The sequence below is a fragment of the Tasmannia lanceolata genome, unplaced genomic scaffold (assembly GCF_043159265.1).
Source record: "Tasmannia lanceolata isolate RefF3 unplaced genomic scaffold, GAP_Taslan_0.1 ptg000003l, whole genome shotgun sequence".
Lineage (NCBI taxonomy): Eukaryota > Viridiplantae > Streptophyta > Magnoliopsida > Canellales > Winteraceae > Tasmannia > Tasmannia lanceolata.
In genome coordinates, this window is record NW_027518680.1 from 54,301,290 (window position 1) to 54,313,879 (window position 12,590).

The 12,590-nt window shown below is 41.7% G+C and overlaps 2 protein-coding genes across 2 annotated transcripts; both read right to left on the reverse strand.

Annotated features, from left to right (window-relative positions):
• Positions 1-3,569: 3,569 nt before the first annotated feature.
• On the reverse strand, positions 3,570-4,283 carry LOC143869937 (uncharacterized). The gene is made up of 2 exons (XM_077376478.1): positions 3,731-4,283; positions 3,570-3,646 (listed from the first exon to the last, which is right to left on the reverse strand). The coding sequence occupies exons 1-2, from the start codon at positions 4,281-4,283 to the stop codon at positions 3,570-3,572; spliced, it is 630 nt and encodes a 209-aa protein (XP_077232593.1).
• A 2,247-nt stretch (positions 4,284-6,530) lies between these two features.
• Positions 6,531-9,377, reverse strand: LOC143869938 (uncharacterized). The gene has a single exon (XM_077376479.1). It carries the CDS (start codon positions 9,375-9,377, stop codon positions 6,531-6,533), a length of 2,847 nt encoding a protein of 948 aa, XP_077232594.1.
• Between the last annotated feature and the right edge of the window lie 3,213 nt (positions 9,378-12,590).

The window sequence follows — 12,590 nt, forward strand, 5'->3', positions numbered from 1 at the left end:
TCACATTTTGACTAGCCCCAAAATTGATTTAGAGAACGGGATGGAGAAAACGACTTGGTGAAGGTTGGATTATTAGAGGTTTGGTTTGTTAGGAATGTTGTTTTTCTGTTCAGAGGCGAATGGTTTTATGCTCAGAGGCGAGTGGTTTACGCACGGAGGTTGAAAGGTTTTAGCTTAGATGCTAGGGAATTTCAGCTCGGAGGCCTGAGTTTTTGCACAGAGGCTTGTTTCTATGTTCAAAATCATGGTTTTATGCTCAGAGGCGAGGATTTATGCTCGGAGGCAGAGATTTATGCTCGGAGGCCAAAATTTATACTTGGAAACAAAGTTTTATGCTCAGAGGCAAGGATTTATGCATAGAAGCAAGGATTTATGCTCAGAAACAAGGAATTTATGCTCGGAGGCAATGATTTATGCTCGGAGGCAGGGTTTTATGTTCGGAGGTAAGGATTTATGCTCGGAGGCAGGGTTTTATGCTTGGATACAAGGTTTTATGCTCAGAGGCAAGAATTTATGCATAGAAGCAAGGATTTCATACTCGGAGGCAAGGTTTTATGCTCGGAGGCAAGGAATTTATGCTCGGAGGCAGGGAATTATGCTCGGAGGCGATGGGTTTATGCTCGGAGGCAGGGTTTTATGCTTGGATACAAGGTTTTATGCTCAGAGGCAAGAATTTATGCATAGAAGCAAGGATTTCATACTCGGAGGCAAGGTTTTATGCTCGGAGGCAAGGAATTTATGCTTGGATACAAGGTTTTATGCTCAGAGGCAAGAATTTATGCATAGAAGCAAGGATTTCATACTCGGAGGCAAGGTTTTATGCTCGGAGGCAAGGAATTTATGCTCGGAGGCAGGGAATTATGCTCGGAGGCAATGGGTTTATGCTCGGAGGCTTGATGGTTTATGCACAGATGCAGATAATTTAATTTGAATGCTTGGTTTATTTATATTTTATGGATATAAACTCCACTGGGGATTATGAGATAGGTTTTCAATAAGATAATAAGAAAGACTCTCAGAGGAATTTGACTAAAACTCTACTGAAGCTCTTCTTATCTTTATTTAATGAAAGTAATTATCTCAATTATCAGAGTTCACTTGATATCTTTTATAACCTGAACAGGTTATAAAAGATGCCCCTAGTACGAATTTACTTACATGACAAATTCATAGGAGAACAAACATAGGGAACATTGTAGAAAAGGTTTTCATTTCCTGAATTTTTGAAGTTACAAATCTTTTCAAATACAACAGACTGAATCTGATAATCTTCTTCTCTTTCTGTCCGCTGCCAATACTTCGAATGGTCTGAGTACTATCCTTCTGAACTCTGCTCTGCTCTGTATCACTTTCGAGAATCTACAACCTCATCATTTTTCTATCACTCCAACCTTGGAGAGACATTGACCACACAGGACTCCCCACACAAGACCTTGGAGTTTAACCTTGACTTTGACAAGGACTGAACTGTGGCTAACAACAAAGGAGGACTTCGACCATGACTTGGATTCTAAGAGAAACTGAATCTGCTTTTCAGCCTGATAAGTATTTTAAAATGGTATAGTCTACCACTTCTTAGAATCTTTCAAAAACCGTATTTAAAGGTGTTTCATTCCTCTTTTCAGGTTTTCCGTCATGGTTATTATCCCTTTGGTTTGCTTAGTCTTAACTCCTTAGCTTATAGAGTGTCAGAAGAATCTCTACTGGCGCTTACTCAGACTTCAGAGTAATGCCTCAGAAGAAATAAAAGTCTTGCTGGCATTCAGAGGTTTTATCTTTTTGAAGTCACTACCATGACCAAATCACCTTTTCAGGTTTTTGATTTGGCGGACCGCATGCCTTAATTTTTGTCTGGACTGTCTGCCCTTGCAGATTTTCCATCCAGCAGGCTCTGCACCTTAATTTTTGCCTAAGCCGCCCTTTCGGGTTTTCAACTTAGCAGGTGAATGACCCTAATTTTTGCCTAGACCGCCCTTTCAGGTTTTCAGTCTAGCGGGTCTAAGACTCCATCATTTTTTCTTTCTTTCTGTTTCTCTACAAACCTGGACCTAAAATACACCAGAAGGACTTTTAGGTAGGCTTGGTTCAAACAGGTTAAACTTTTGGTTTGTTTTATGTATTTAACCGAATCTGGCCCTCCAGACTGCCTACGTATCCCCAAAGAAAATGGGAATCAGGTCCGCGTAGTTCGCCCATTTTTGGGGTTTCAAGGATTTTTTGTTTTGTTTTTTTTTCATATTTTCAAGGATTTGAAAGATTTGAAGGATTTGAAGAATTTGACCGAACCCGAATTAATCAGGTGGCCTACGTATCCTGTAAAAAGGAATCAGGTCAGAACGTAGTTCAAGCTTACTATCTTTTATGACGCAAGTCATAAAAGATGCCCCTGGTTTGTGTTTGTCAAGAAAAAGGGATTTTTTTTTTTTATATAGGCCCAAAGGGTTTGCAAACGGTATTTTGACTTTTGGGTTGTTAGCTTTTGACTCTGATCGATCAAGGATGGCCTCCTGGTGTATTTAAGCATAGTACTTCTTTAGTTGGTCCAGGTTCGTAGGTTCTGTTAATTTTTCACCATTTTCATTGAGGAGTCTTACGGCTTTTCCAGGCAGGACTTTATCAACAATGTAAGGACCAGACCAGTTTGGCCTGAATTTTCCTCTGGGATCGAACACCGGTGCTCGATAAGATTTCAAGACGAGATCTCCTGGTTTCAGGTCTCGAACCTTGACTTTCTTATTGAATGCCCTTTCGATTCTTCTCTGATACCCTTGGATGTGGTATAAGGCTCTGAGCCTCTTTTCATCAATCATCTGCAATTCATCATGTCTGGCTTTGGCCCACTCAGACTCTGGCATATTCGCTTCCATCATAACTCTTAAAGACGGGATTCTCACTTCAACAGGGAGGACTGCTTCCATTCCGTAAACTAGAGAGTACGGAGTTACACCTGTAGAGGATCTGATCGACGTCCTGTAAGCCCACAAAGCATACGGGAGTTTATTCGACCAATCCTTATAAGTTTCTGTCATTTTGCTAATAATAACCTTGATGTTCTTATTAGCTGCCTCTACAGCACCATTTGTCTGCGGTCTGTAAGGAGATGACTTATGATGCTTGATTTTAAATTCTTCGCACATGTGCACTACCTCTTTCTTGAAGTGAGATCCATTGTCAGAAATCAACTCATGAGGTACTCCATATCTGCAAATGATGTTTGCACGGATGAACTTCGCAACTGTATTGGAAGTTATGGAAGCATATGAAGCAGCTTCTATCCACTTCGTGAAATAGTCAATGGCCACCAAGATGTACTCGTGCCCACTTGACGACTTAGGATAGACTTTGCCAATGATATCAATCCCCCATACTGAAAATGGCCACGGCGAGGTCATAGAATGCAGCTCTGACGGAGGCACATGAATAAGATTCGCATAGACTTGGCATTTATGACATTTCTTCACAAATGCGAAACCATCTGTTTCCATTGAGGGCCAATAGAAACCGAGTCTAAGGATCTTCCTTGATAGCATTTTACCGTTCATGTGAGGACCACAAACACCTTCATGTGTTTATTCTATGAGCTCCGCAGCCTGATCTTCATCAACACACAAAAGCTGAATCCCATCAAAGGATCTTCTGTACAATTCTTCACCACAAATGATGAAGTTAGCGGCGAATCTCTGAAGAGTTTTTCTTTCTTTACTGGAAGCTTCAGGGGGATGCCCCTTGCCTGAAATGAGATTTCGGATATCAGTATACCACGGTTTTCCATCTGGACATCGCGCTGATATCTCAATGGCATTTACATGCGCTGGAGCCCATTGCGACCTCACAGCTAAAGGCTGAACCTCCATCGTCTCAGAAATATCCAACATCGAGGCTAAGGTAGCCAAGGCGTCTGCAAAATGATTCTTGGTTCTCGACAGATGGGTAAATGTGATACTCTTGAATTTCTTGGCCAGAGATTCGAGATAGAAATTATACGGGATCAATTTTGATTCTCTTGTCTTCCAATTACCATTGGTTTGACAAATTATCAGAATTGAATCTCCAAATACATCAATCTCTTGGACTTTCAAAATTAAAGCTGCCTCAAGTCCTGCGATACAAGCTTCGTATTCTGCCATGTTATTTGTACATTCGAATTGTAACTTGATGGATATCGGGATGTATTCTTTCTTGGGAGATACAAGCACTGCTCCTATTCCTTGTCCTCGATTGTTTACGGCTCCATCAAAGTACATTGTCCATCTGGTACCTGGAATCTCTTCTTCAAGTTCCATGATTTCTTCATCAGGAAACTCAACTTTCAGAAAAGCATTCTCCTCAACAGGAGCATCAGCTAGCTGCTCAGCAATAACCCGTCCTTTGACAGATTTTTGAGTGACGTATGTGATGTCAAACTCAGATAACAATAGCAACCATCTTGCAGTTCTTCCTGTAAGGGCGGGCTTCTCGAATAAGTACTTCAACGGATCCATCCGTGAAAGCAGAAATACCTTATTCGATAATAGATAATGTCTAAGCCTTTGAGTCGCCCAGACTAATGCTAGACAAGTCTTTTCCAAGATAGTGTACTTTATCTCGTACTCTAGCATTTTCTTGCTGATGTAGTAGATAGGCTTCTCCTTCTTAGATCCTGCATCTTGCTGAGCAAGCATACAACCCATTGCTGTATCTGTGATGGACAAATACATCAACAATGGTTGACCAGGAATGACTGGGGATAAGACAGGAGGCAAAGACAAACACTGCTTGACCTTTTCAAATGCTTCCTGACATTCTTCATTCCATTTCTTGGAGGAATTCTTTTTCAATAATTTGAAGATGGGTTCACATGTCATAGTTAAATGAGATATGAATCTCCTCAAGTATTGCACCTTGCCAAGGAATCCACGAATTTGCTTTTCTGTCTTTGGTGGTTGCATTTCTTGGATAGCCTTGATTTTCTGAGGGTCCACTTCGATTCCTCTTTCACTGACCATGAATCCAAGCAACTTCCCTGACGTGACCCCAAATACACATTTATTTGGGTTCAAGCGAAGTTGAAACTTTCGGATTCGCTCAAAGAACTTTCTCAAAGCGACTGTATGCTCTGGCCGAGTCCTGCCTTTGACAATCATGTCATCGACATAGACCTCGACCTCCTTATGAATCATGTCATGAAGAAGAGTTGTCGCAGCCCTCTGATAGGTAGCTCCAGCATTTTTGAGACCAAACGGCATTACTCGGTAACAGTATGTACCCCATTGAGTAATAAATGCCGTCTTCATCATATCCTCAGGCGCCATCTTGATCTGATTGTAGCCTGAAAACCCATCCATGAAAGATAACAGAGCATGTCCAGCAGTGTTGTCTACCAGGATATCGATGTTCGGAAGTGGAAAATCATCTTTCGGACTTGCCTTGTTCAAATCTCTGAAATCGACACACATCCTGACTTTTCCATCTTTCTTGGGCACAGGTACAATATTTGCAAGCCATTCAGGGTACTCAACTACTTCGATGAATTTCACTTCGAGTAGTTTCTTAACCTCGTCATGAACTTTCAACTCCCATTCTGTTTTAAGTTTTCGGAGTTTTTGCTTCTTCGGCTTGATGCCCGGAATTAGAGGTAATTTGTGTTGCACAATGTCCTCACTCAATCCCGGCATGTCATCGTAAGACCAAGCAAAAACCTCCTTAAACTCTTTTAGCAAAGTGATTAATTCTTCGCGTTCCTCAGGAGATAAAGTTTTGCCAATCCGAATCTCCCGAATTAAGGTTTCATCACCTATATTTACAGTCTCAATTTCTTCTTCGAGTGGTTTTGCTCGGCGAATCTCCTCTTGTTGAATCATGTATTTGATTTCAAGAGGAGTTTCGTCGGCTTCCTCGTTTGAGGGGGAGTCTTGATTATTATTATTATTAGTTATTTGATCAGGCTTTGAAGCAGAATCAGAAACAGAATTAGAAATAAAGACAGGATCGTATACAAATGAGTCTTTTATTTCTTTTGCAGAATTGATGATTACATCGAATGATTCACCCACAGCGGGCGTTACAGACTCAGAATTCAAATGAAATGACATGTCGACATCAGTATCAACATAGACAGGACTATGTACAAATGAAGAATCAGTGAAAACATCTTCTGACCGAGACCCGATAGGGACTGACTCTTCACCACCTCCGAGAACTACTCCAACCTCTATGGTACCTGCATCAAAAGAAAAGTTAGAAATGACAGACTCTGGGTTGAACTCAGAAACTGACACGTTTTTTGAAATGACTGACTCTTTTGAAAGGACTGGACTATACTGGAGGACTACTTGGGGTATAACCTGTGCGGTCCAATTGTCTAAAGGTCCAGTAGCTGGAGTAATGCAGTCTTTGGGGCTCACGAATGGCACATCTCCTCCAATCATAGCGATGATTGGGGCCTCAACCTGATATAGGGAGTCTAGGAGATGCGGCTCAATATTTTCCGCCCAATCTGTAGCTGGCTTTTCTGCTATCGATGCCAAGGCAAACTGCTCACTGTAGAAATCTTATGATAACTCATCTGTGAAGAAGATCTCTAACCCTGGAAGCCTCTTCCCAATTTTATCACACCAGGTCTCAGGAAAACCATAGAACGGACAATCTGCCCCTTCTCTTCTGAATCGGCCGTTCATAATCATGCTGTACGGTCCTGTCGGAAATTCTATACCCCGACGACGGCATTCAGCCCACTTCAACATATACCTTCTCATTTCTTGAACCTCTTTTTGGGTTGGCTGATATCCTAACCCGAATAATCCGCCAACTGCCTTCAATTCCGGCCATTCAGTTGGGCCTTGCAGATTTCTTCCCAGGCCAGCTCCCGGGACATAACCATACTTTCGCATTATCTTCACCACTTGAGTGTTTGTGCTCGAGAGAAACATTATTTCTTCATTCATTGCTTCCCCAAAGGAAATAGTAGAGACTTCTAATGAAAAGCCAGTTAAACTAACATCTCTTGATTTTTCAGTGCTCAGTTCAGATGTTATTTGTCCAACTTCCGGCTCAGGGTCTCCTCGCACTGTGATCACCCGATTGTTTCGGACGAATTTCAATTTTTGGTGAAGTGTGGAAGGAACGACTCCAACTTTATGAAGCCACGGCCGGCCAAGAAGGAGAAAGAAAGATGTTTTGATGTCAAGAACCTGAAACTCTATCTCGAAAGTTTCACCTCCTATTTCGACTTCTGTGGCGAGTGTCCCGATGACATCTCTTCTGGTTCCGTCATATGCCAATATCCCCTGTTCCGACGGGATAAAATCGGCTGGCCCGAATCCCAGGGTAGTGGCGGTGCTTAAAGGACATACATTTAAAGCTGACCCATTATCCACTAATACCTCGGGGACCCTCTTCTTGTTGCACAGTATGGTGATACGGAGAGGTCTTGTGTGATCTCTTCCTTCTTGAGGCAGATCCTCATCAGTAAATGACAATGTTCTAGAAACCCTGGCCATTGCCACGAGATTGACCAACTCATCGGGGGTAATTTCAACTGATACTTGAGAGGCATTTAATTCTCGAAGCACAACCTGTCTGTGTTTCGGTGATGCCATCAGTAAACCCCAGATGGACACGTTAGCTTGTGTCTTCTTCAGTTGTTTCAACAAATTTTCTTCCTCTTCATCCACAGTCTGCTTCTGTTTCAGATTCTCTGCAGCTCTTACAACTTCAGCAGGATTTTCTGCTCTGAGTTCTGCAGGTTTGAAGACACGACCACCTCGTGTGACATGGCGGAGCTCGTCACACTGATCTTCCAGAAGCAACAAGTCTTCTTCTTCCAATCTTAAAACATAAGGGATCTTTTCTTTCATCTCTTCCTCCTCCTCACTCTCGAGGACATAAGAACAAGAACACTCAGAGGATCCTGTTAATCCTTCATCTAGAGGGGACAGTATGTAAGGTTTCTTGTTTTCGATCGTTTCATCTTCATCATCCCATCTCAGAATATACGGTCTATCAGAAATAACCGCACAAATACGGGAGTGATCTAAGAGGATTTCTTCAGTGAAAATGGCATACACGTTCGGGGGAGGAACCGCATGTGTAGGTAATGGGTTTCGAGTGACATTAGGCGCTTCTACGGCAAGATCCTTTGCTTCTATCATGTCTTGGATCTTGTGTCTTAAAGCCATGCATTTGTCAGTCAAATGCCCTGAATTCTGATGATAATCACAGTACTGGTCCTTCCTCCAATACTTGGGCAAAGGGTTAGGAAGCTCTCTAGGTTCCAACAAAGTGATTTTTTTATCTCTCAGTAACTTCTTCAAAGCCACTGATAAGGAGTAAGGGAGAGGGTCGAACTGACGAAAGACCTTCTTTTCCATCGGCCTCCTGACCTCGGTCACCGTTCTGGATGGTGGTCGGTCATAACCTGGTGGTCTGGCATAACTGGGAGGCCCGGTATAGTTAACACTGTGCACCTCCTTCGGTGCCACAATAGGTCTTTTTCCTTCTCTCACATCAGAGGAAGGTCTTGATCTCAGCCCCTTGGACAAAGCATCTTCGATTTGAGTTCCGGTTTTGATTAGAAAATCAAAATCAATGAAGTACTGGATTGCCATGTGGTGATAGTATTGAGATGATAAGTTTTTCACAACAATCTTAATCTGCTCTGAGTCAGGCAAACGGTGAGTCATCTGCGCTGCCTTTCGCCTCCATCGGCGAATGAAAGAAGTGAAGGTTTCATTGTGCCCTTGTTTCAGTGCCTTCAGATCTCTTTTTGTCACATCTATTCCTTCCTCCATGGAGAATTGCTCAACAAATCTATTGGCAATATCCTCCAGAGTTCTGATCTCTTCGGTTTTCAAGCTCAAAAACCATTTCTTTGCTGTTCCAGTAAGAGATCTAGGGAAAAGAAGAGCAATCTGCTCCGGAGTAAGCCCATGCTGCTGTAAGAGAGGAATAAGGGCTTTCAGATGACTCTTGGGACATCCTGTCCCATCATACTTATCATGATCCGGCATCTTGAAATTAGGAGGTAGCACAACTCCCGGTATTATCATATACTCGGCCATGTTTAATTTTTTCGGACCCTGCATTTTCATGCTCTCCATCTCCTGGGCCATCTTATCTAACCTATCGACTATCCCCTTGCCTTTATCCAGATGGGGGAGACAGTTCTCTTCTTCATACTGCTCGTCATCAGAATTGTCAAAGACTGGCAACACAGGAGGCTGAGCCATCATAGGAGGTGGGCGAGGCATGATTGGGGTTTGCTGAGGTGCAGGATTTTTGGAAGTAGATTCTCTGTCATTCTTTAATCGGGCTATTTCTTCATTAATGGTACTCAATTGTAACATTATCGCTTTCATCATCTCATTGGTGTCCATACCATTTTGCCCATTCTCTGCCATCGCTTCAGGGGTTGGTTGGACTGGTGAAAGTATTTCTTGAAAATTCAAGGAAGGTGATAGAGGAGAAGTAAAAGAAAAAGGTGACAAGGATTGTCGGCTCAGCCTGGAATCAGAAGTCTGACGGGACCAGGTTGGTTTTGAAACGAGGATTTTCTTAGGAGCAATGGCTGCTCGAACAAGAATCCTGAAATGGAAGTATAATCACTAGATTAAAATTTTGATAATCGAGATAAACCATTTTGATCAAACAATGACAAAAGAAACAAAAACACACTTTCATTAATAAGATTCAAATTGTGATTACAACGGATGAAAAATATTAATCTCTGATCACAGCTGGATAAACAGACTGACAAGAATGGAAAATGCAGAAATCGGAATAACAAAACATGATATGGATCTTCAAGGTTCCTCAATCCGAGCTCTTCGGCTTGCGGGCTCTTCCGATATTTCTCCACGTCGGAATTTGCGAGATAAACCTAACCTCCTTTCTATATTTTTGTTTCCCCAAGCAGCCACAATGGATCGGACGAGATCCGGAGTGAGATCTTCACAAATAGGAGGGACTATGATTCCGGGAGGACATGGAATTCCCGTAATCTGATGGAGAATTCGCATGGGTGCATAAAAAGAAGATTTCTCAATACCCGTGAGGTAAACAAATGAATGTGGGTAAGTGCTAGTAAAAACATGGAAACACGAATGACTTACCCAGCGAAACTGGCTCTCCTCTACATGTTGTAACCAATTGTGCCATTCATCAATGGACTGAGGTTGGTTGGCTATTGGTTTCCATGTATGGAAATTCTTCAGGGTATACGGATTTTGTTTTTGTCGCTGAAGAATTTGAAATTTTTCACCAAGCCAGACATACAACAACTTCACACACCCACAGAAATTGTCTTTGATATTTTGAGAAGCAATAAGATCTAGTCCCAAAAAGGTCTCTGCTAACATGGTAGGAATGGGATTCCTCCCTTTGTTAATTTGGTCTACCACAGTTAACAAGGTTAACGGAGCAACACGAGGGTTTTTCCGAATGACATATCGCGCAAAGACACTAAAAATCAAAGCATTGCGTCGACAACTTTGAAAACGAGAGTTAGTAGGATCGACGTTTTCAGAAAAAAGGGTGATGAGGTTTTGAACTTGCACACACGTATCCGTTAAGCATGAAAGTGCATCAACAGTTTGATTTTTGAATAGCTTGCAAAAAATGGAATGAGAGGAATCTATGCTCGAAGATTGTATCCAAAGTCCATCTGTTGGGAGCTTTAATAAAGCACACCAATCTTCGAATATAGGACAAAGCTCGAATGATCCAAATCGAAAAACATGAAGATTAGGATCCCAGAATCTAGCGGCTGCTTGGAGAAACTTCCAATTTATATCGGAAACACTCAAATGATTGAAGGCACAGATGAACCGATCAGCCATACTCCTATCCGAAGATTCTAGCGGAAGAGCCCTAATAGTCTCGCTTATCCAGCCTTTCAACAAATTATTCGCCATGATTTAACCTAAACACAAAGAATAGGATGGGATAATTAGGGAATGGAGAATAACTTGGAATAAACAAAGAATAAAGATGGACTTAACCAATAATCACAAGAAAGATATAATTGGCGACATCAAATGTTCCATTGATGATCAAAGATGATCAGAAACTCAGGGAAGAGACCACGGTCATAAAATGACAAAAGTAGATCATAGACCGGATCTAAATCTGAAAGGTGGACGACAAAAATGTACGATCAAGAAGATCAATAATGATAGACTATGGTCATAGAGACAGCAGACAGGCTATCGACCATATCTAAGACAGGACGAACAATAATTTGAGTAATACAACAAAAGAATGGATAAATGAGGTTTGCATTTGAAGGATGAAAACAGGTAATATTTATCATCACTGGGTCAAGGAATAAACCATAGCTATGAGTGTGACAGGTAGAAGCCACTAGCTAGGTTTAGATCTGAGAGATGAATATACACAACTGATTGATTCAAGCCAGGAATTTCTACTAGAAAGTAGGTCCTGATCTTATAATCAAAAGATATATGGGCAAAAAATCTCAATGATTAGAGCAAAGGATAGGCCATGACCACGAGAGGGCAAGTAAAAGCCACTGGTCGGGCCTAGATCCGAAGAACGGACTGATATGACTAATTTGATTAGATAAGGAAGCCTCACTAATGAGTAGGCTCTAATCTGATAATCAAAATATAGATATATATACATATATATCCTAACCAGGAGCACCAGCCCTAAATATGATCCCATAGAGTCAAGAAGCTTGACTCAAGACAGACATGTGAGTGTATTAGGACTGCGTCTGTAGTCACATAAGGTGAACTGCAATAATCTATGGATAAGACATGGCTCCTAAATCTAAGCTCCAACATGTGTAAGCAACGCATGTTCGTCCTTATATGAATGCAATATATATATAAGCACATGCAGATCCTAATTGGGTTTTACTAAATCAACATATATATCCATGTACATAATATATGTAAAATGAAAGTAGAGCTCCGGACTCAATATCAGGTACTATGCATATGATCCATACTTTAAGTATATAACACAAGTACACCGAGTGTTATATACAGTATGCTTCATTGCTCACCGGCTGCTGTAAACACAAGTACACCGAGTGTTTACGACTGCAGCACTGGCGCATAGCTTGGTAATAGATACAACAGCACCATCTGGATAGTGATATCCCATGAGGCACGCGTTATATCTATCCCGTGGAGCCAATAATGAGAAAATCAACAAAAGAAAATAAAGAACAAAATGATGTATGTTGTGCAGTGTGTGAATTCCTTGTTTTAAACACCTATCTGGTGCCCCTGGATTCTAAGCGATTTAAATTCCCATTTATAATGATTTTAGCTCAAAATTCTTCAAAATTAATAACAAATGGCATTTTAACAGAGTTAGGCAATGTTTCAAGAACTCCCCAGCAGAGTCGCCAGCCTGTGGATCCCGATCCGCGAGAGAGGGAGGCGGTGAGGGAGGAGCCCCGCACGCGCTAGCAGTCTCTATGGATCATCCACGTGAATGGAGAGCTCTACCAAGGAACTCTCGAAAGAAAGTGCCTCTCACAGTATGAGTGGCGATACAAAGGTGAGATACCTCTCGATTCGGGGACTAGCCCAGATTCGAGGAGTACCTTAAACAAAGAAGAGTCGCCATCCAAGGGAAAA

What these genes read in the sequence shown, in the direction of transcription:
- LOC143869937 (XM_077376478.1), bottom strand. Translation starts at nt 4,283, where the DNA reads ATGGAACTTGAAGAAGAGATTCCAGGTACCAGATGGACAATGTACTTT. An exon ending in TATCCGAAATCTCATTTCAG is followed by an intron (nt 3,647 to 3,730) that starts GCAAGGGGCATC and finishes TTTGTGGTGAAG; the next exon opens with AATTGTACAGAAGATCCTTT.
- LOC143869938 (XM_077376479.1), bottom strand. Translation starts at nt 9,377, where the DNA reads ATGGCAGAGAATGGGCAAAATGGTATGGACACCAATGAGATGATGAAA.